At 39.4% G+C, this 24,494-nt stretch overlaps 2 protein-coding genes across 2 annotated transcripts in view; both read left to right on the top strand.

Moving 5' to 3' along the window:
• LOC109196997 (NLR family CARD domain-containing protein 3) overlaps positions 1–24,494 on the top strand; it is a 501,803-nt gene that overhangs the window by 125,649 nt on the left and 351,660 nt on the right. The window lies entirely within an intron of this gene.
• LOC100706238 (protein NLRC3-like) lies at positions 1,588–14,349 on the top strand. Its single transcript, XM_025903264.1, has 8 exons — positions 1,588–1,638; positions 2,613–2,726; positions 2,810–2,888; positions 3,572–3,803; positions 3,943–5,074; positions 8,542–8,697; positions 12,343–12,389; positions 12,565–14,349. The coding sequence occupies exons 3-8, from the start codon at positions 2,886–2,888 to the stop codon at positions 13,110–13,112; spliced, it is 2,118 nt and encodes a 705-aa protein (XP_025759049.1). The 5' UTR covers positions 1,588–1,638; positions 2,613–2,726; positions 2,810–2,885; the 3' UTR covers positions 13,113–14,349.

The raw sequence follows: 24,494 nt of genomic DNA, 5'->3' as shown, positions 1-24,494 counted from the left end.
AGGATACCGAGGGAACAAACTGAAGAGAGAGCAGCTGAAACTAACTACAGGTGGTGAGAGAGGGGAAGTAGAGCTAAATACAAAGCACAAAAACTGTAGACCACCAAAATAAGACACGACAAAACAAAATAAAAACGCAGAGTTGATACAACAGGAAGGTAAACAAACACAGAACTGACTTGACAAGAGGGTACAGGGAACACAGGGGAGGTATGTTAACAGGAACAAGAGCCATAACAAGCAAACTAAACCAACTTTGGGGAAAAAACTAAGAAGACTTGAGAATAGAAATACTGAAATTAAACAGGATATTTGGAGTAGAAGACTAGACACAAAAGAGTTGAAAGAATAATTCAAATCAAATCCTGGAACACCTCACGTCTCAAACTCAGAATATTAAATAAGAATTAAAAAGTCCAAACATAGAAAACACATTTGTCAAAAATCCAGAATAATGGCAAATATGTTTTATCTTCTATTTTAAAATGGAAGCCATCAGCAGCAAATATTGAAATAAAAGCATTAAAACTATTTAAAACCCAGTGTTGGAGTTCTGATACTGACACTCTTGAGCTGTCAGTATCAAGTACAGTGGAACCCCGACTTATGAAATTAATTCCCGGGGGTCTTTCATAAGTCGAAAAATTTTTAAGTCGAGGCACCCATCGCGCCTTTTGAGTGAACGATAGGCTATAGGCTAATTGCTAACTGCAACAACAATACGTAGTTCAAGCGGAACAGCGAAGCGAGAGTATGAAAGCCAAGGGGGTTGTTACATGATTCCGAAGGCATTGTGGGCATTGTAGGCCTTCTGGGCTCAGCCAATCAGAGCCAGCAGATTTCGTTATGCTGGCATTTTGCCATAACACGGGCAGAAATATTGCCGTTCAGTGCCTTCCTAACTTGAATTTTTCGTTAAATGGGGTATTCGTAAGTCGGGGTTCCACTGTATAAAGTCAGAGTTCCATACTTTTTCACCTACTGTTAACTTAAATATTTCAGTCTGACACTGACTGACAGTCAGACAGGAGTGTTGGGATATATGTTGTCAAATTGGGGTGGCTGTGGCTCAGGAGGTACAGCAGCTCATCGAAAAATTGGAAGGGTGGTGGTTTGATTCCTGGCTTTTCCAGTCTGCAGGTGTCCTTGGGGAAGATACATGTGTGTTTTCATGGAAAGTTGTCATTGATGTGTTCTGTTCATTAAAAAAGCCAAGAACAGTTCAAAGCTTATTAACCAAATCCAAAGACTGTCTACATCATTCCTGCAGCTTGTCATCCATCTTAAATTGCCTTGGGTGCTTATTTTTGATTAATTATATAAATACATTATTTAAATAAACTTTAATTTAAATGCACAAGACCCAGTTTCATGGTCTGACTGCATTCAGCTGACACTGAGATGAAGCAGAAAAGAAGCAGCTGATATTTGGACAGCACACATGATGGAAAGGAGGATTTCAGTCGATGTGCACATGAATGATTTGTGTTTCCTCTGCAGGTGAAGGTAGAAAGTGTGTGTGAGCTGATGTGGATGTGAATTCAGCAGGATGGATCAGTGTGAGGACAGAGAGGAGGGAGTCCCTCCCTCTAAAACCACTCTGTGTGGGGAACATGAGAGCCAGACCAAAGCTCAGAGGTGAGATGACCATCTCTAACTGTCCATGACTCTTCTCCATGTCTCAGCTCAGCACTCACATCACTGCTCCATCATTATTCACAGGAAAAGACGTAGACGTAGACGTAAACGTGGGAAAAAACATAAAAATGGACAAGGACCTGAACCCAGCAGTGTTTCTTTACAAAGTGATGTGTCAAAGCAATTTATTCCTGATTGTAAAGAAAATCCTTCTTCTACACAAAGGTAATCTGTCTCGAAATGTTGCTACTCAGTTATTCTGAACAGATTTTCCAACATATTTAATGTCAGCTCATCTTTTTTTCACACAAAGTTCTATGTTAGTATGTGAAGCTGTGTGGGTTTGACTTTTTTTGTGGGGTTTTTTTTTTGAAGAATGAATTTTTCTAGGATGTTGCTGTAGTGAAGACGCTAAGTGTCCTTTCGACAAACAGTATTAACACACCTGACCTAAAATCCCACAAACAAATGCACAAACATGCAGCCAATGCCTCAGATGCTTTTTGTACAACTATTTAAAATGACAAAAAAATCTGATGTCATGTTTTTTGGTTTTTGGTTTTGTTTTGTTTTTTTTTTGGGGGGGGGTGTCTTCAAAAAACATGTTTTTACTGTTTCTTCCTGCACTAGCAAACACTGCAGTATTCAGGAAAATTTAGTTTAACTCTAGTTTTACTTGGCCTATTGACACAGGTTTAAAATTGTAGTAGACTCCTGAACGTTGAACTGAAGCTCAGCACTCCCATCACTGCTCCATGATTATTCACAGAAAGAAATCTAGAAGAAGACAAAAACGTAAACAGAAAATTAAACCTGAACTCAGCAGTGTATCAATAAAGCAGCAGGTTTGTGAACTGTAATGGATAATGTGTCTCTAAACAAGACAAAGTTCATCTCAGTTAAAATGATTCTGTTTGATATATAGAAAATGTACTTATGATGTAATCTTGTTTTTGTTTCGCTTTTTCCATCAGGAGCTTTGAAAGATTAGACTGTCCTGTACCTAGCTGTGTATCGCTGAGCAGTGAAAAGTCAAAGGAGTTATATGGTGTTAATTACAACACAGAGCAACAGTCTGCCTCAGAGAGGTAATGTGTACCTAAAATTTGGAACTGAGTTGGAACAGTTTTTCTGTGTTATGTGAACTAATTTTTCCATGATTCCTCCACAGAGTGGACCAGGAGAGTTTAGAAGTTCCCAGTTTCCAGTCTTCCCAGCAGCAAGAAAGAAATCTGGACTCAATATTTATGGTTTGTACATGTACAAGAAGTACTTTTAAATCTGTTCTGTTCACAGACATCTCCATTCTGCAGTTTGAAGACCAGTATATCATGCTGGTTAACAGTTTTTCAAAGGATAAAATAGAGTAATTTTCATATTTTGTATTTAGCACATTTAATTTAATTAGAAAAATATTAAAAAGTAGTATATTTCTTTGATTGATTGTTTTATTTTACTTTGTGCCATTTACTGGCTGATGGAAAGTTTGCACTGTCCACTTTTTTATTTTAGTTATTTTGACGAATCCCCAACTGAATGCACTATGCAGAAGTAACGACTGCTATTATAATCTGGAGGCTCCTAGTTTTCTTATTAATAGAAAGGTCAGGCTCAGGGTCAAAGTACAGGCTTTTAATTTGATCGCATTTCATGCTTGTTACAACTCCATATGACACAAACACAAATGAATCAATATTAGAACTGATTACGATGAGCAAACATCCTAAAATTAGCACATACATCCATTGGCACAATTTTTGCCAAAGTAAAATGTAGGGAAAAAAGTTAGTTGGGTAAAAGAAAAAGTGCTTTTTTTTAGTTATTTCTGGTTTGAGTTTTCAACATGACCGAGTAGCAAATCAGCAACTCTACAGCAAGGCAAAAAACCAAAAACAAAACATGGACATAGCACTTTTTTAAAATTCTCTTCCAGCTCCTTGAGGACAACATTTTCAGCTTTGTGAAGAATGAGATCAAGAAAACCAAGAAGATTCTCAGCCCAGATTACTCCGATGGCTTAGAGAGTCAAGGGGAGGATGAGGTGGTTTTGGAAAGTGAGGATGAAGAAGAGCAGAAGAGGAGCATGAGAGATGCAGTTGTGAAGATCGTTCTGCACTTTCTGAGGAAAATGAAGCAGGGAGAACTGGCAGACCGTCTGCAGAGCAGTAAGAGGATTTCTCTAAAGATTTAAAACAGTGGTTAAATGATATGAAATTTATAGATTTACATTTACTTAATTCTCAGTCTGAAAGGTTTTGTGAAGTTCATGATCCTGAAGAAAATATTTTTTGTGTGTTCTTTGAGAATTTCCAATCCTGTGCCCACATAAACTTAAATCTACACTGAAGAAGAAGCTCTGCACTGTTTTTGAGGGAATTCCTAAAGCAGGAAACCCAACCCCTCTGAATCAGATCTACACAGAGCTCCATATCACAGAGGGAGGGACTGCAGAAGTCAATAATGAACATGAGGTCAGACAAATAGCAACCAGGAAACCAGACAGACCAGAAAAAATAATCAGACAAGAAGACCTCTTTAAAATCTCACCTGGAAGAAATAAACCAATCAGAACAGTGCTGACTGAGGGAGTGGCTGGCATTGGGAAAACACTGTTGACACAGAAGTTCACTCTAGACTGGGCTGAAGAAAAAGCCAACCAAGACATCCAGTTCATATTTCCATTCAGTTTCAGAGAGCTGAATGTGCTGAAAGAGAAAAAATTCAGCCTGGTGGAACTTGTTCATCACTTCTTTACTGAAACCAAAGAAGCAGGAATCTGCAGCTTTGAAGACGTCCAGGTTGTGTTCATCTTTGATGGTCTGGATGAGTGTCGACTTCCTCTGGACTTCCACAACACTGAGATCATAACTGACCCTACACTATCCACCTCAGTGGATATGATACTGACAAACCTCATCAAGGGCAACCTGCTCCCATCTGCTCACCTCTGGATAACCACACGACCTGCAGCAGCCAATCAGATCCCTCCTAGCTGTGTTGACATGGTGACAGAGGTGATAGGGTTCACTGATCAACAGAAGGAGAAGTATTTCATGAACAGATTTAGAGATATGAAGTTGGCTAGCAAAATAATCTCCCATATCAGGACATCACGAAGCCTCCAAATCATGTGCCACATCCCAGTCTTCTGCTGGATCACTGCTACAGTTCTGGAGGATGTACTGAAAACCAGAGAGAGGGGACAGCTGCCCAAGACCCTGACTGAGATGTACATCCACTTTCTGGTGGTTCAGGTCAAAGTAAAGAAGATAAAGTATGATGGAGGAGCTGAGACAGATCAACACTGGAGTCCAGAGAGCAGGAAGATGATTGAGTGTCTGGGAAAACTGGCTTTTGAGCAGCTGCAGAAAGGAAACCTGATTTTCTATGAATCAGACCTGACAGAGAGCAGCATTGATATCAGAGCAGCCTCAGTGTACTCAGGAGTGTTCACAGAGATCTTTAAAGAGGAGAGAGGACTGTACCAGGACAAAGTGTACTGCTTTGTTCATCTCAGTGTTCAGGAGTTTCTGGCTGCTCTTCATGTCCATCTGACCTTCGTCAACTCCGGAGTCAATCTGCTGGAAGAACAAGAAACAGCTTATCATGACTCTGAAACAAGAAAATCTGCAGAGACTCATTTGTACAAGAGTGCTGTGGATAAGGCCTTACAGAGTTTGAATGGACACCTAGACCTCTTTCTTCGTTTCCTCTTGGGTTTTTCACTACAGACAAATCAGACTCTCCTACGAGGCCTACTTACACAGACAGGGAGTTGCTCACAGACCAATCAGGAAACAGTCCAGCATATCAAGAAGAAGCTCAGTGAGAATTTGTCTGCAGAGAAAAGCATAAACCTGTTCCACTGTTTAAATGAACTGAACGATCATTCTCTAGTGGAGGAGATCCAACAGTCCCTGAGATCAGGAAGTCTCTCCACTGACAAACTGTCTCCTGCTCAGTGGTCAGCTCTGGTCTTCATCTTACTGTCATCAGAAAAAGATCTGGATGTGTTTGACCTGAAGAAATACTCTGCTTCAGAGGAGGCTCTTCTGAAGCTGCTGCCAGTAGTTAAAACTTCCAGTAAAGCTCTGTAAGTTATAATAAGTTTTATTCTTGAAAAATTCTGCCATCGCTTTAACAGAGAAGAAAATATCATACTTTGCTATTGTCCCATCAGATTGAGCAGCTGTAACCTCTCAGAGAGAAGCTGTGAAGCTCTCTCCTTGGTTTGCAGTTTCCAGTCTTCTAATCTGAGAGAGCTGGACCTGAGTAACAATGATCTGAGAGACTTGGGAGTGAAAATATTGTCTTCCGGACTGGGAAGTCTACATTTGACACTGGAAACGCTCAGGTCAGATTTCTACAAATCATTTAAAATCTGGTTTGTATTTATAACCATGTTACACTGTAAACTATAATTAGTTGACCTTACCAAATATATATATATTCAAACCTTAAAAAAAGGAAAGCAAAGCAAAACCCCAAACCCTGCAAACAAACAAGTGGAAATTTAGTAGGTTTTAGTAACATTGGATTTTATTGTGTAGTTCACTCACACCTAAGCTTAAATTGTATATATTTAAGTCATATACACACTTAAATTAGTAAAGACTACCCAGAAGTATTATTATTATTATTATTATTATTATTATTATTATTATTATTATTATTATTATTGTTATTATTATTATTATTATTAATAAAAATAATTATTAATAATACAGCTAATGTTAAAGTTCTTGCAACATATGATTTTTTAGTTGGTTTCATTTGAACAAGAGTCTCATTTATGTGTTCAAATCATACAAACTGATTACCTCATCAAAGCAAGTGTTACTCATGTTATTCAAATGCTTCTGGACTCCACAGAGAAATGAAAAACAGATTCCATTCTCCTACAGTAGTTACATATATAGTTACATAAAAAAACAGAGGGCAAAATACAGTTCAAAGTACACTAAGTACAGTTGTACTGAATACACTGAATACAGTTTTATTCACATTTTCCATTCCTCATTTCTAAACAAGTCACACTATTCATATGAAAATAAAATTTGCATCAGTGGAGGTTTTAGTAGAAAGATATTCAGGAGGCCCAAATTTCAGAAAACAGGTTTATTCTGCACAAGTTGCCATTGCTTACATATCAGAAGTGACAAAGCATTTTTTATGTGTGATGATTTAAAACCATATCTGCAGATATATATTTAGTTACATTCAGACTCTAAAAACTTAGAGTTCTCAAACTTTGCAGATTTATTAGAAGTCTCTTAGTTTCTGTTCCAAGCCATGCATCAGCCTTTGAATGAATTTATATGTATTTCATTGCTTTAGGCTAGACCATGTGTAAATCATTAACAGTTGAAATAAGAGGTAAAGTAATTGATGAAGATTCTGAAGGCAGTCCATTAAAATACCTCTTTCAGGAAAGGTTCTTATTCATTCCCTTCCCATTCTGTTTTCATTTAACCTGATTTTCCAGTGCTCAACTGGTCTTAATACCTTATGATGCTGAATGGACACTTGTATAGACATGCACAAAAATATGTCAAAGGGTATATGTGCATGAGTATGCATGTGTACACATGTAGATATGTATTATGTATGTATATGTAGATGTGTATGTAGATACTTGAAGGTGTGTGTGAGTATGTGCATAGACGTGGGTATGGGGGTATATACAAACAAGCAAGATGGAAGGTGTGTCTCCAAGTGGAAAAACTACTTTTTAGTAACTTCCCATAGCCCTGGGTGAACCCCTCCCTCTATTATTTTATTTATTTTTTTATTTATCTTACTTATTTATATTATTACTTTTTTTTAAATTATTTTTACTTCTATTTAGTTGTTTATCTTTTTCCCTTGCTGTGTCTGTGTAAATGTTAATGTTCCTAAAAATAAATAAAAATAAAGTATAAAAAAAAAAACTCTTTCAGAAATGACTTAGTAGACTCTGAATCAAGACGGAGGGGATTTGGAAGGAAAGCAATAGCTTCCTCATTGACAGCGCCCCGAACAAACCCCATTAGTGCCAGAAGCCTGTTTGGAAGTAAACAAAAGAGAGAGATGATCAGTTATTAGCAACTTCACAGAAACCATATTAATTCTATCCATCCTCTTCCATTAATTTGAGAGGTGGGGTACACCCTGTACGGGTGATCAGTCTGACAGACAACCATTCACAGTCACACCTATGGGCGTTTTAGAATCACAAGTTATCCTAATCTCACTCCGGGAATACCTGGAGAGAAAATGCAAACTCCCAGGCCAGATGGTGGAGTGAAACTCAGAATACTCTTACTGTGAGGCAAAAGTGCTAACCACCACACCACTGTGCTTCCCTGTTTATACATTTTTTAAAAATCACCTTGAAATGCTTCTTTTTTTTTAAGGGGTGTTTAAAAATAATTAAAGACTAAGGTAAATGTTATGATTTCATACTGCTGACCTTTTCCCTTTTTATTCAGTAACTGAGGTAGACTACAACATCCATTGCTCAAGATAAATGGAGTCAGCTGTGATATGGCGCTTGCTCATTGGGAAAGATCCTCCCCAGCATCTCCCTCTGATTAGAAGTTACTCTGCAGCCACTGTGCACTTTGTCCTGAACTCACATATATACAATTAGCATTAACCTCTATTAAACTCTAAATAAGACACATGCAAATCCAAAACAAATTCACCAGAACTCCATGTGATCCATAAGATGTCACTTTAATTAAAACATGTTCTAGTTGTCCAAGGAAATCTGGTCACAATTCTGGTCTGTCCCCTACTTTATACTTTATTAATCAGCCTCAGCTCATATTTTTTTTGTTTTTTTGTTTTGGAGACAACTTACTCTTTGCATTAATTGTACCATTTTTCTCTAAGAGCATCTGTTATGTATGATCTCTACAGGCTGTCTGGCTGTCTGATTACACATGAAGGTTTTACTTCTCTGGCCTCAACTCTGAGTTCTAGCTGCTCCCATCTGAAAGAACTGGACCTGAGCTACAATCATCCAGGAGAGGCAGGAGTCAAGCTGCTGGAGAATCTGGAACTGAAAACTCTCAGGTATGGAGAGACCTGTGCAGCCACAGAGTATGAAGGGGTATTAGGGCTAGATCAAGTAAACAAATTGTATTGATCATTCTGACAATAAAGTCAATATTTCAAGATTAAAATCAAAACACTATTTTGAGAAAAAAGTAGAAATCTAGACATTACAGTTGTTGTTTCAAGATAAACTGCCACGTTTGCTATACCCTCTGCAAAACTCCTTGTGCTAGTGGAAAAAGTAAGTTAATTAAATAAATGTATCAGCCTGATCTTCTGATACAACATGCACCCTCTTTATTGCACGAGGGTGTAACTATTGGTATCCTTGCAAGTCTCTAGTGCCAACCATTTCATTTTGTTCAAATCTGACCAACTCTTCCAAGTTTTAGTGGGGTTTCTTCTTCTGAGACTCAGCTTTCTGCACGATCTTGTTAGCGTACTTGTACTTATTACAACACTGCATTTATGTGCTAAAATAGAAATAATTTCCTTATAACTACAACCGATTCTGAAGTACAATGTCTATTGCTGATTGAGAAACTGGTTGTAAAATCTAATCTGGTTGTGACTGAAGGGGAAATGTGGGGGAGGATGTCAGGACTTTCACTGGAGGCTAAGGTACAAAGTAGAAAGAGAGGGAACAAGTTGCGTAGGGGGCGTGAGCATTAACTGCAGTGTCTAATGCGTTGAAGAACAAATTAGACTCAATGACTTTGGCTACGTTCACACTGCAGGTCTTAATGCTCAATTCCGATTTTTTGATCAAATCCGATTTTTTTGTCTGCTTGTTCACACTACACATAAAATGCGACATCAAACGCTCTCCAGTGTGAACGCTCAAAGCGGCCCGCATGCGCAAAAGAAGATGTCACACACAACTCGCTCTGTTTAGACCCAGAGCAAACAATATTGTTTGACTGATTGCCCTTAATATAAAGACTTCGGACTTTATGTTTCCAGATTTTTGCTTTAAGTTATTTTGTTATTTACATAATAATGTAGATAACCTAATAATGATCCTTTTTGCTGTTTTAGAGGAGCGGTGCTTCAAAGGATAGTTGCAGATTTCTGTCAGAATCTGCAGAAAATACAGTAAAAATAAAATGTTCACATTTCTCCAACGTTGTCTTCCCAACAGTTTCACCGGATGGTAGGAAATCGTTCGCGATGTCCTATCGGGCGCTTCTCCGGCGCTGATAATTGGCGTCTGTCTTGTGTCAGTGACGTAAAAGACGGATTTAATGCGACTTGACCGTTCACACAGCAGTCGCTTTCTAAAACATCGGATACGTATCGGATTCAGTACCACATACGAAAGTGACCCAGATCGGATTTGAAAATATCGGATTTGTGCCGTTCACACTGTCATACCAAGATCGGATATGGGTCGCATAGGGGCGAAAAAATCGGATTTGATGCGCTTTCGCCTGCAGTGTGAACGTAGCCTTTGTCCTCTAACACTGTTGTGTGGCCTCAATCTAGTGATTCATGCCACACCATACCTCTCTTATGCTGTTCTGCTCGGCCTGACGGTGGAATTGAACTCAGGAACTTCTCGTTGTGAGGCAACAATGCTAACCACTGGGCCACCATGCTGTGTTTAGTCACCCATGGCTTGTTATTTGAGTAAGAATGGACAGTATGAGCTGGGACAATGGAGTCAATGCAGAAGGTTATGTAGTCAGTGATACACTCAGTAAGCCCATTGGTGTTCACAGAGTGTCTCCCACTCTGTCACCTCAAAACAGCCACTAAGGCCTCCTTTGACCACCTCCTAATGGTCACAGGCTTCCTCTTCACAATAGGCACATAGCGGGGGCTGAGCTGACTCAGGTTCAGGACCCAGTGGGGAGAACAGAGGAAGATAGTTGAAGTCACCGAAAGATATAAAGGCACTTGGGTGCTGAGTCTGTAACCAGACTATGGCAGAGTGAATAATGTCACATGCAGCTGTGGGTTTAGCACAGGGAGGAGCATAGACAGCCGCCAAGACAACAAGAGTAAATTCACTGGGCAAAGAACAATGTGTGTCAATCCCAAAAGGTTAATTCTGTTGGAGCTGAGACAGAAGAAGTCACTTGGATGAGTGTCAAAACGTTTCTCCCACTGAAAACGCTACGTCCAAATGAACAGAATCAACCCTTTGGGATATGCTTCCCTGGATGATTGAGCATTCACCAAGACAATGAATGTGAATGTTAGAAACATGGAATAGAAAGAGTGTCACGGGAGGGAGGCAGAAATGGTGGACCCAAAGTGCAGACTCCAGGAGGTGAAAAAGTGCACTCAAACAGCTTTATTGCTGGACATCAAAATAACTAAACTGAACTTAAAAATAAACTATGCAGGCTGGCTGACAGACAGAACACAGTGCAAAATGAGGATCAACACAATGATGAGCAGGTTAAGATGCAGACACTAAATGCAAGAGGTGAACAGGACCAAGAGGAAACAGCTGGGAGACACGGCTGACACTGATTACATAGATGAGCTGGAGGAGCACCTAAAACTGAAAACATTGACATAAGACACAGACCTTCAAAGTAAAACAGGAAACTCAACACACATGCAGAGAGACAGACTCAGAACTGACTGAACAGGAACAGAGGGAGTACAGAACCAAAACTTATCTAGCAAATCTTTAACAGAAGACATAAACAGAATAAACAAGAACATAACATAATATTAACAAAAACACTGAGTCATCAGACTCAGGACCATGACAAAGAGCATAGGAAAAACAGGGCTTGTGTGAATTGGTAAGTTGTGTAAAGCGCTTTGATTCCTCAGAGCAGAAAAGCATTATATAAGAACTGGTCCATTTACCATTTACTGGGGTATTAGGTTTTGTCAACCCAGCCAATGCAGCCAGGGTCTGTTGCACTTCATTTGTAGTACACCCCTCTCATGTCCATCCCTACTCACTCACTGCTAGGTTGAGTATGGGCATGAAAATTGGAATCCAGTTGATTTATAAAGATAATTTAGATTTTGTTCACAAGTGTAAGGACAGGGGTGCGGAAGAATAACAAAAGGATTGGTGCTGTGGCTGCAGTGATCTGGACTCTGTACCGGTCCATCATGGTGAAGAGAGGGCTGAGCGTTAAAGCAAAGCTCTGGATTTACCGGTCAGTCTATGTCCCTACCCTCAAATATCATCACGAGCTGTGGGTAGTGACCAAAAGAATGAGATCACAGATATGAGCAGTGGAAATTAGCTTTCTTTGAAGGGTGGCTTGCCTCTCCCTTAGAGATAGAGTGAGGACCTTTGCTATTCGGGAGGGACTCAGAGTAGAGCCATTACGCCTCCTCATTGAAAGGAGCTAGTTGAGGTGGTTAGGGCATCTGACAAGGATTTCTCCTGGGTGAAGTGTTCTGGCCATGTCACACCAGTAGGAAAAAAATGTGGACTGTTGCTGTAGGAGTTTCCTCTCTAGAGTGAAACATTTTGGTAGGAGACCTTTTGAATTAATTAGTGAATACGTTTTACAATGGAAGATGATAGGACAGGATTTTAAGGACATTTTCTTCAAGTGTATGTATTAAAATATTCAACTGCTTCTTTATCAGTGTCTAACAGTATGTGTATGAGAGTGATGTAATGTCCATGTGTGCATGCTGAAAGAGACTGTGCTGGTCTGACCCCCCTCCTCCTTTCAGGGTGGAGCCTGCTGGAGAACAATGGTTGACACCAGGTCTGAGGAAGTGTAAGTGTGTTTTTAATGTGATTCATGAAAACAAAGCAGCTCACATTCAACCATCTTCAAACTGTCACATCACTCATTCACATCTCTGATGTCAGGAAACATCATCAAAGTGTCAATCAATGAACAGATGATGGATCAATAACTGCAGCTGGATTGTGTTTGTTCTCTCCATCAGATTCCTGTCAACTCACAATCGACACAAACACAGTACACAGAGAACTTAAACTCTCCGACAACAACAGGAAGGTGACACGTGTGGAGGAGAATCAGTCATATCCTGATCATCCAGACAGATTTGATTACCTGTATCCCCAGCTGTTATGTAAAGATGAGCTGACTGGTCGCTGTTACTGGGAGGTCGAATGGAGAGAACTGGTTGATATATCAGTGAGTTACAGAGGAATCGTAAGGAAAGGAGACAGTAATGACTGTTTGTTTGGAAGGAATGATCAATCCTGGAGTCTGCGCTGCTCTCATGATTATGGATACAGTGTTTATCAGAATAAGGAAAACAGATCCATCTCCTCCTCTTCCTCGTCATCCTTCATCTCTAACAGAGTAGCAGTGTATGTGGATCATCCTGCTGGCACTCTGTCCTTCTACAGAGTCTCCTCTGACACTCTCATCCACCTCCACACCTTCAACACCACATTCACTGAACCTCTTTATGCTGGATTTGGGTTATGGTTTGGTCAGTCTGGTGCTTCAGTGACTCTGTGCTGAGTTGAGTGTACAGAGTGTCCTCCTGTTAGAGAAGCACTCTGACTGTTGAAGAGATAGTTCAGTCTGTGCATGTCTGTCTCTTTCACTCAGAAACACATTTTCAGATTTGTGCATTCAATCAGTTGATGTTTAAACTGTTCTAAATGATTCCTTGTAAAGTTCCTCTTCAGTCCTTCAAAGATGGAAGCTACGATTATTCCAGGATCCACGTGTTGTTTTTCTTTTTCCACTCAAAGCTGCACAGTGAGTATCAGTATGCTGTTTTTCTTTTAAGCTCAGGTGAGCAGAGATGATTCAGTTCATTTTAGTTGCAGTTAGTTTGTTGCAGATGAGACAAACTGTGATATCAGAGAGGAGTCACTGAGCTTACCCAAAAGATCAATTTACAAACTGTTCAGATATTCACACATTAGTCTCCAATGGATACAAATTTTATGAGCAGCCAGGGTTTGTGATATGTGTTTTGTTTTTAGAATAATGAAATATAGGACTTTAACTTGCTTGTGGTGGCATTAAGTGATCCCCTAAATGTATTAGTTCCCAACATTATTCATTGTTGAATCACTATTTTGTGTTGGTGAATGCCAGTATTGTAGTTTTATTGAGAACCTGCTCAGTTTCCACCAAAAAAGTCTAATAGGCATATTACAGTGAGACTCCAGTTTCATCAGCAAATAAAATCTCTCTCCAATGTACATTCAAAGAACGATGAATTTTTAGTAAATGTTTAGTCCTTTTATTGGATGAGCATGACACTGCCTCTGAGAACCTAAAATTATGTTGGTGTGTCTAGACTTTTACATCGCTTTTTTGGTTGTGACCTTATTTAATTCCTTAACGCCTAGTGTATCATATTTGACACATAGAGGGGTTTTTCTTTGCCAGTTTTGGGGATTTCAACATCATTGTGAATTTTTCAACTGTGTGAATTTTTCCCCCTGTAAAACCTAAATAAATTGCAAAATATATTTTTAAGCAATTAAAAAAACATAAGAAAATATGATACAAATTAAATGTCATATATGGAAATGTGATTTTTTTTTTATTTAAAAAATGAAACGAAAGAAGGTTAAATAAACACTATTTTTTAAAAAGTAAAATTTTCTGGCAATTATTTCATGATTCAGGCTTTAAAGGGTTAATGTAAGTTATCTAAGATAATATAATTTCTTTCCTTTGTTGTGACGAAAACATGTGTACTGTGCTTGTAACTCCAATAAAGCCATTCTTCATGTCATTATGTGTGGTAGCACTGATTCAATGGGGTTTTATACCTTTGCTAAGACACTCAAGTTCAGATTTCATAGAGCTTTTGAAATTACCAGTCTGACGCCTGATCAGCCTTGATTTATTTTTATCCCAACTAAATTTATTAGTTGGGATTAGGTGGGACTTTTTTGATCCCACGACGGGGAAATTTTTGCATTACCTCACGTCAGGTATCAGAGGAAAATACAAAAAATACAAATAAAATACAAAAACATACAAAATAAGTAAGATAATACATAATATACAACAGTAGCATACTCAGTATGTGATTATGGATATGGTTGTGGAGAAATGCAAGACATAAACTATATAGCTTAACATAACTGTTCTACCACTACTATTCCTATGTAAGTAATAGATATCTATCAGTATAGACATGTACATACACACACATGTACACACTAAATATACATATACATACATATATACCTCCACACGTCCTTACACATAGAAGGTGCATTATGCATAAAGTGGTGACCGTGGATGTCCACAATTACAAGTGACTTATGACATCATGATTGAGGAGTTATAGAGTCTAACTGCTGTTGGGATGAATGATCTGCGAAAGCGCTCCTTCCTGCAGCGAGGGTGTTTCAGTCTCTGACTAAAGGAGCTGCTCAAGACATTCAAAGACTCATGCAGAGGGTGATGTGGGTTGTTCATGATGGATGTCAGCTTTACTAGCATCCTCCTCTTGCCCATGTCCAAGTAGGCCTGCAGTGTGAGAGCAGAGTGCTGTAATAGGGTGATATGGTACTACAAGGTCATTAAGATAAGATGGGGCCTGATTATTTAAGACCTTGTATGTGAGGAGCAGGATTTTGAATTCAATTCTGGATTTAGCAGGAAGCCAATGAAGGGAAGCCAAAACAGGAGAAATATGCTCTCTCTTTCTAGTCCCTGTCAGTACTCTTGCTGCAGCATTTTGGATCAGCTGAAGACTTTTCAGCGAGTTTTTAGGACATCCTGATAATAATGAATTACAGTAGTCCAGCCTGGAAGTAATAAATGCATGAACTAGTTTTTCAGCGTCACTCTGAGACAGGATATTTCTAATTTTAGAGATGTTGCGCAAATGAAAGAAAGCAGTCCTACATATTTGTTTAATATGTGTGTTGAAGGACATGTCCTGGTCAAAAATGACTCCAAGGTTCCTCACAGCGTTACTGGAGGCCAAGGTAATGCCATCCAGAGTAAGAATCTGGTTAGATACCATGTTTCTAAGATTTTCAGGGCCGAGTACAATAACCTCAGTTTTATCTGAATTAAGAAGCAGAAAGTTAGTGGCCATCCAGGTCTTTATGTCTTTAAGACATTCCTGCAGTTTAACTAATTGGTATGTGTTATCTGGCTTCATGGATAGATAGAGCTGGGTGTCATCTGCATAGCAGTGAAAATGTATACTATGTCTTCTAATTATACCGCCTAAGGGAAGCATGTATAATGTAAACAGAATTGGTCCTAGCACTGAACCCTGAGGAACTCCATAATTGACCTTAGTGGGTGAAGAGGATTCTCCATTTACAAGCACAAATTGGAGTCTATTAGATAGATATGATACAAACCACTGCAGTACAGTACCTGTAATACCTGGCTTTTTAAGTAAATAGCCAATTATTAGAGATAGGTTGATCATATTTAAGATTGAAGCATTAATTAATGGCAGGACTTCTTTGAGCAGTTTTGTAGGAATGGGGTCTAAAAGACACGTTGATGGTTTGGAGGAAGTAATTATTGAAGTTAACTCAGAAAGATCAATTGGAGAAAAAGAATCTAAATGAATATCAATGGTACTAAGAGTAGCTGTAGATAATATTACATCTGTGGGATGATTATTGGTAATTTTTTCTCTAATGGTTAAAATTTTAATTCATGAAGTCATTACTAGTTAACGTTAAAGGGATGGTTGGCTCAATAGAGCTCTGACTTTTTGTCAGCCTGGCTACAGTGCTGAAGAGAAAGGCAAGGTCAGTCTCTTAATTGCCCCTTGGGGATAAATAAAGTCTTCTGAATCTGAATCTAGGTTGTTCTTATTTTCTTCAATCAGTGATGAATAGTAAGACCTTCTAGCTTTGCGGAGGGCTTTCTTATAAAGCAACAAACTATTTCTCCAGGCTAAATGATGATCTTCTAAATTTGTGACACGCCATTTCCTCTCCAGCTTACGAGTTATCTGCTTTAGGCTACGTGTTTGAGAATTATACCATGGAGTCAGGTACTTCTGATTTGAGGCCTTGTTTTTCACCGGAGCTACAGTATCCAGAGTCGTACGTAGTGAGGAGGTAAAATTATTAACAAGATGATCGACCTCTGTTGGAGTAGCGTTCAGGTAGCTGCTCTGCTCTATGTTGGTACAGGGCATTGAAGATGATAACAGTGGGTGGATTATATTCTTAAACTTAGTTACAGCACTTTCAGAAAGACATCTACTTTGATAAAGTCTACTCTCCACTGCTGTGTAATCAATTATTGTAAATGTAAATGTTATCAGGAAATGATCAGACAGCAGAGGGTTTTCAGGAAACACTGTTAAATGTTCAGTTTCTATGCCATATGTTAAAACAAGATCTAGAGTGTGATTAAAGTGGTGGGTGGGTTCTTGACACATATGACAGTGTTAGAACAATGAGAATAAGCTTCATACATTTATTTATAGGTTTTACAATTATTTATGGGACATTGCACTAATTTAGGATTTGTGAGAGATCACTACTGAATGAAAGCACCTTGCGTAATGAAGTGTAGCATTAATAAATTGTTAATTTACAGTTGCATTAGAAGAGTGAAGGTCACTCAGTTCTTGCATACAGATCTATATGTTTCTCTTTCCCCCCAGATTCTTTATTGGAAACACATTTAAGTTTGGATAGACACTGAAAAAACAAACAAACAAACAAACAAACAAACACACACACATTTGTTACCAACTGTAATCATTACAAATACACCAAAATAGGAAGCAGTGTGTTCCCACACTAACTTCCTATTCATATACGTACCCAGGTGTCGTCTACATATCTGTACCAGGGAGAGTACCCAGCCACTGGTACAGATATGTAGACGACACCTGGGTCAAAATCAAAACACAAGAAGTGGAGCCCTTCACTGCTCACATTAAAGCTGTGGATAAAAACATCAAGTTCACCAGGGAAGACACAAAGGACAACTGTTTGCCTTTCCTGGACTGTGCTGTGCACATTGAAGAGAATGGAAACCTCAGCGTTTAAGTTTACGGGAAGCCCACATGCACGAACCAGTACCTCCTCTTTGACTCCCATCACCCTCTGGAACACAAACTTAGTATTCAGCGTTTACTGATTAAAACATGTGGCTATCCTAATTGGGCTTTCATCAAGTCAGCAAAGATGCACAGAAAAGAACATCAGACACCAGCTAAGGAGGATAAGAAAGACAACAACACTGTCATTCCCGGTGTATCAGAAAAAACTCAGGAGAGTTTTCTCCAAGCACAACAGTTTACTCCAGACCTCTACATTGGAGAGACCAAACAGCCACTTCATAAACGCATGGCACAACATAGAAGACTCAGCGGTCCATCTGCATCTAAAGGATAAAGGTCACTCTTTCAAGCAAGCCAATGTTCACATTTTGGACAGAGAGGACAGATGGTTTGAAAGAGGACTAAAAGAAGCCATTTATGTGCACTGTGAGAGACCATCTTTGAATACAGGCGATGGTTTACGACACCAACTGTCTGCCATCTATAATCCAGTTTTGAGATCCCTTCCCAGACGCCTTAACACCCACTCAACTCCTGGGCCATCTGACCTCAGGAAATCACATGATAGGGTGGGACTAGGTTTTACGAGCTCACCCGAAACCCTGGCTGATTGTGACCCACACCCGTTTTCACACCTTGGCTCACGTGATTAGGTAGAGGATCATTAGGGGGTCCATTGTCCCTCTTTGGGGGGATACCCCCACAGGGTTTAAATCTGGGACATTTGACCCTAGAACTGAAGAAGCTTCTCTTTAGGCAACTTAAAGAAGTCTGGACGCTTTTCTTTCCAAGCTCCTTAGACTATATACAGGGAGTGCAGAATTATTAGGCAAATGAGTATTTTGTCCACATCATCCTCTTCATGCATGTTGTCTTACTCCAAGCTGTATAGGCTCGAAAGCCTACTACCAATTAAGCATATTAGGTGATGTGCATCTCTGTAATGAGAAGGGGTGTGGTCTAATGACATCAACACCCTATATCAGGTGTGCATAATTATTAGGCAACTTCCTTTCCTTTGGCAAAATGGGTCAAAAGAAGGACTTGACAGGCTCAGAAAAGTCAAAAATAGTGAGATATCTTGCAGAGGGATGCAGCAGTCTTAAAATTGCAAAGCTTCTGAAGCGTGATCATCGAACAATCAAGCGTTTCATTCAAAATAGTCAACAGGGTCGCAAGAAGCGTGTGGAAAAACCAAGGCGCAAAATAACTGCCCATGAACTGAGAAAAGTCAAGTGTGCAGCTGCCAAGATGCCACTTGCCACCAGTTTGGCCATATTTCAGAGCTGCAACATCACTGGAGTGCCCAAAAGCACAAGGTGTGCAATACTCAGAGACATGGCCAAGGTAAGAAAGGCTGAAAGACGACCACCACTGAACAAGACACACAAGCTGAGACGTCAAGACTGGGCCAAGAAATATCTCAAGACTGATTTTTCTAAGGTTTTATGGACTGATGAAATGAGAGTGAGTCTTGATGGGCCAGATGGATGGGCCCGTGGCTGGATTGGTAAAGGGCAGAGAGCTCCAGTCCGACTCAGACGCCAGCAAGGTGGAGGTGGAGTACTGGTTTGGGCTGGTATCATCAAAGATGAGCTTGTGGGGCCTTTTCGGGTTGAGGATGGAGTCAAGCTCAACTCCCAGTCCTACTGCCAGTTTCTGGAAGACACCTTCTCCAAGCAGTGGTACAGGAAGAAGTCTGCATCCTTCAAGAAAAACATGATTTTCATGCAGGACAATGCTCTATCACACGCGTCCAAGTACTCCACAGCGTGGCTGGCAAGAAAGGGTATAAAAGAAGAAAAACTAATGACATGGCCTCCTTGTTCACCTGATCTGAACCCCATTGAGAACCTGTGGTCCATCATCAAATGTGAGATTTACAAGGAGGAAAAACAGTACACCTCTCTGAACAGTGTCTGGGAGGCTGTGGTTGCTGCTGCACGCAATGTTGATGGTGAACAGATCAAAACACTGACAGAATCCATGGATGGCAGGCTTTTGAGTGTCCTTGCAAAGAAAGGTGGCTATATTGGTCGCTGATTTGTTTTTGTTTTGTTTTTGAATGTCAGAAATGTATATTTGTGAATGTGGAGATGTTATATTGGTTTCACTGGTAAAAATAAATAATTGAAATGGGTATATATTTGTTTTTTGTTAAGTTGCCTAATAATTATGCACAGTAATAGTCACCTGCACACACAGATATCCCCCTAAAATAGCTAAAACTAAAAACAAACTAAAAACTACTTCCAAAAACATTCAGCTTTGATATTAATGAGTTTTTTGGGTTCATTGAGAACATGGTTGTTGTTTAATAATAAAATTATTCCTCAAAAATACAACTTGCCTAATAATTCTGCACTCCCTGTATGTCTTGCTTGCTTGAAAAGGATTTAGGAAAGTACATTTGTGAACCATGATGTCACAGTGTTCATTCCTACCATTGCAGCTGCAGCCTCCTCTTCACGTAGAGCTGCATTTCTCTATTCTCTTCTCTCTAAAGCTCTCCTCTTCCTGGATCTGAAGCCTCCTGCTTTGGTCTCTCTGGAGCTGCTGTCCATCCTCTCATATTGACATGAATATAAAAGTGAACATGAGTGAGAGTTCATGTTCTGTTTCTTGCATGTGTGTTTTTCTCATTCACTCATTCACTTGAGTTTCCTATCAACTCACAACTGACACAATTGACACACAGTAAACAGAAAACTCAAACTGTCCGACAACAACAGGACGTTGACACATGTGGAGTGATCCTGCACATCAAGAGAGATTTCACTGGCATCAGCTGTTGTATAGAAATGGTCTGGCCATTGTTACTGGAAGGTCGCTTGGGAAGGAGATGTTAATATCTCAGTGAGTTACAGGGGAATCAAAAGGAAAGGGCACAGCAATGTGTGTCTGTTTGGAAGGAGTGATAAGTTCTGGAGTCTCAGCTGCTTTCCTGGTAGTCCTCGTTCTGTCTGGCACAATAACAGACAAATGTGCATCTCCTTGTCCTCCTCCTCTGTCTCTAAGAGAGTAGAAGGCTCAAATTAAGATTCAAGGTCAGCTTCAGGGAATAATCATGACATGGTAGATTTGTCAAGCGCGGCAGGAGGTGGGACAATAATCAGGGCAGTAGACCTGGTGCTATCCTGGGCCCTATCAAAGAAATAAATGTTGTTAATGATTTCCTGATCCTATACGTATTAAGTCAACAAACTTTAGAAATCCACCTCATCCAGCATTTCAGTAAACATGTGAGGTTTTTTTTGTTTTTGTTTTTTTTTAAAAAAAGTATTCATATTATAATTCAAACAATTACAAAGGTATCAGATTAAACCCCTGCGAGGTAAAAAACACATTTATCATTATTGTATTTTTAAAATGTTGTGATAATGGGGGGTCAAATAAAACAGAGTAGCACAACATAACTGAATGGACATGTTACTTTTACTTGTAGATTATGACATATATGTAACAAATGAAGTCTCAGGACCACCTACAAGGTTGTTTAATAATATTCTTTTGTTCTTTTGAACCTTACAGCATGTTTGTAATCCTGGTTTATATGTATGATAACATGGTTGCAGATCAGCGCTAGTATTACTGTTTTCTCAGAAACAGACACCAGCTGTGGATTATCATTTACTGTGAAAGTCAAGGATAAGTGTAGTTGTCTGAATAAAGGAAGGAGATGTTGAAAATAATTTGTCCTCTTCTATTAATATGGGTAACAAGGTTGTATTGGTTAGAGCAGTGGTCGGCAACCCGCGGCTCTTTAGTCTTTATTTTGCGGCTCCGGGTGGTTTGGGAAAATAAATTAGAAGTATTTAGCTGAAGTGTATTTTATTTGTGTTTAGTTCTTTTTTTAACTTGTAGTTCTAAATTGGAAGATTATTGTGATTTTGAAATGTAAAAATAAAATTATATCTTATTATTTTTTCATCGCTCAAAATAAGCGTCACACTCGCGGAAGCCGGTGTACCCGCCGAAAGTGCATTTATCGAGACTTTTGACACCAGGTAGGCCAATTATGGATCTGGATCCACATTATGTCGGCAGCTGTTCTCCACCGTGAACTATGTTAAAAACAAACACCGCTCCCGCCTCACAGATGACAGCTTACAGTCCTGCGTAAAGATGAAAGCCCCGATTTGCAGACGCTGTGCGCAGAGGTTCGGGACCATAAGTCTTATTGTAAACATATCACGGCAGACCCGACGATGTTTGCATGGACATGCTTTTCAGCATCTCTTTATTGAGCACTTTTCACACACGGTTGCTGTACGCATACAGCCGGCTGTAGCTTTTCAGCTCACAGCCCAACACCACAACAGCAGAGAGAGCACAGACTTTAAGGCGGCGAGGCCTGATTGCGGGTGCCGCTCAGGTGCGTCCGACTCCCATGCAGCGGCACTGCAGACCACGCCCCGCCACACACATTAACCAATTTTGCAAATATCTATTTTTTTTAGCAGCATAGTGCTTTTTTTCCCAATTACTTTTTAAAAGTCAGGTCAAGGCTCCAAAAGCCCAAAGGCGATATAAGGGTGGCGGCTGACAACAGTTTTTGTTTGCTACATGGATCATTTTAGTTCAGCTGGGTGTCTTTCCTTTTGTTATATTTCTTTAAGAGTTTAAAATGTGTTATTTACTTAAATAAAATGTAATTTTCTCTGTAGCACTTCATGGATTTCATAAGCAGAACACCTTAGTTGCTCTGTGGATTCTTTTAAAAAGCAGTTAAAAACTTTTCTGTTCAAACAAGCCTTTTGTTGATCTACGTATTTTATATTCTTTACATTATTTACATTTGATCTTTTACATTGTGTATAATGTCTATTGATTGTATTGTTTATTTTAATATTTGTGTACAGCGCTTTGTGACTGCCTGTCTGTGAAAAGTGCTTAATAAATAAACTTTACTTACTTACTTTAGTTGTTCACACAAAGCATAAAGGTAAAAAAAACAATATATACAGTGTTATCTTCATTTTAGATTTCAAAAAGTATTTGCGGCTCCCAGTGTTTTCTTTTGCGTGGAAACTGGGTCCAAGTGGCTCTTTGGGTGTTAAAGGTTGCAGACCCCTGGGTTAGAGTAACACACTCACACATCTGGTCAGAAAATACTCCAAAACTAAAAGCATTTGTCAAAGAGGACTGACCTTTTGTATATTCATGAAGTTAGCAATAACAGTCACAGTTTTCTTTCTTTGTTTTCACAAAGTATTTTTCAGAAGCAGGGTAACACATAAGCTGTGGGAACAATAATTATGAACTTGCAGTGCATAATTACTATTTTGCATTTAAAATAATATTTTGCAATCACTTTTTTAACAACTAGGTTTGTATTTTGTCTCATGATAGGTGTCATTTATATGATCAACATATATTTAAATAATCTGTGCATGGATTTATTTCAAGTTCCTGGGTGGGTCAGAAACTGTCCTTAATTGAGCTCAGCTGAGATGACTGAGTTCATGTCAGCTGCAGATGAGACAAACTGTGATATCAGAGAGGAATCACTGCATGACTTAAAAGATGAATTTACAAACTGCTCAGCTCTTGGTGAGCAGCCAGGGTTCATCCTGATATTTATTTTTACTTGAATGATGTAATGAGAATTTGATTTTAACTTGTCTGTGGTGATGTTTGAAGAATTAAATGATCCTTTAAAAGTTATATGGAATTTTATTTATTCACCAACATTGTACATTTGTTCATTTTCCTTTAATACAAGTCCAATAAAATGTTACAAAAGCCTGTGTACCCAGTAGCGGTTTTAGATACGGGCGACACGGGCGGTTGCCCGGGGCGGCATCGTGATGGGGGGCGGCATCACGGGCATCGGCAAAAAAAAAAAAAAAAATGCTCGTACTCATGCTGCCCCGACGGCAGCCAGCGCATATTGGGAATGTCATAGGCACCGATCGGTTTTCTATCGCCCATTTGCTGGGAGTAAGGGCGCCCTCCGTTTGCGAGGTGCGCCTGCTGCTTGCGGCACAGGGAGGAGAGGGCGGGGCGGCGGGGGATTCTCTGGCTGGCTGGAGCAGCATCTAATAACCAACTCGCAAAATAAAACAAAATAAAAACAAAACAACAAACACGAAAACAGCAGACATTATGATACAGACTTATAATTTGCACCGATGTTTTTTCGAAATTCTATACACGAAAACTGAGCGCGAGAGCCCTCGGTGCGCCTGCGCGTTGCTGAAGTCAAAGTAAACTTTATTGTCATCTCCGCTACATACAGTCCAGTATATAGAGAGACGAGACGACGAGGCTCCAGTTACAGCAGTGCAAATAAACGAACAATAGAGTAAGAAAATAAATATACACTTTAGGACTCGGGATAAAGGGATCAATAACAATTTAAAATTTATAATTTACAGTTTGAGGATTTAAAGTCTCACACATAACCCATCGAAAGGGGAGGAGAGCCCTGCTGCTTCCAGATAGAGCACATTTCATTCATAATGTTGTAAAGCCAAGCCCATTATGTATTCATGATTTGAATCCTGGGTTGTGTGAAATCCCAGAAATACACCCTAGACAAAGTTAATCTGTGAACTAAGGTGTAGGTCTATTAGGTTATGTTGTGGTGATCCTCTGGTTGAGGGATGGGTGTTCATACTGGAGTGCAAAATTAAAACCAATGGAAGATGGACAAGAAAAGTTCAAAGCCATCAGGTGCTCAGTTTAGAAAAAAGAAAAGAGGAGAAGAAACGAACAAAAGATACAGGTAAGCAGATGTGTCATTGGATAATGGCAGGTCATCCTGAAACAATCAGAATCAGAATACTTTGGTAAAAATAGTAACAGTAACAGACTAAACTCCAAACAATACATTATGTTACAGATTTTAATATTAATTAGTCATTGTC

The sequence above is a fragment of the Oreochromis niloticus genome, linkage group LG23 (assembly GCF_001858045.2).
Source record: "Oreochromis niloticus isolate F11D_XX linkage group LG23, O_niloticus_UMD_NMBU, whole genome shotgun sequence".
NCBI lineage: Eukaryota > Metazoa > Chordata > Actinopteri > Cichliformes > Cichlidae > Oreochromis > Oreochromis niloticus.
This window is presented reverse-complemented; position numbering and strand designations above follow the sequence as displayed.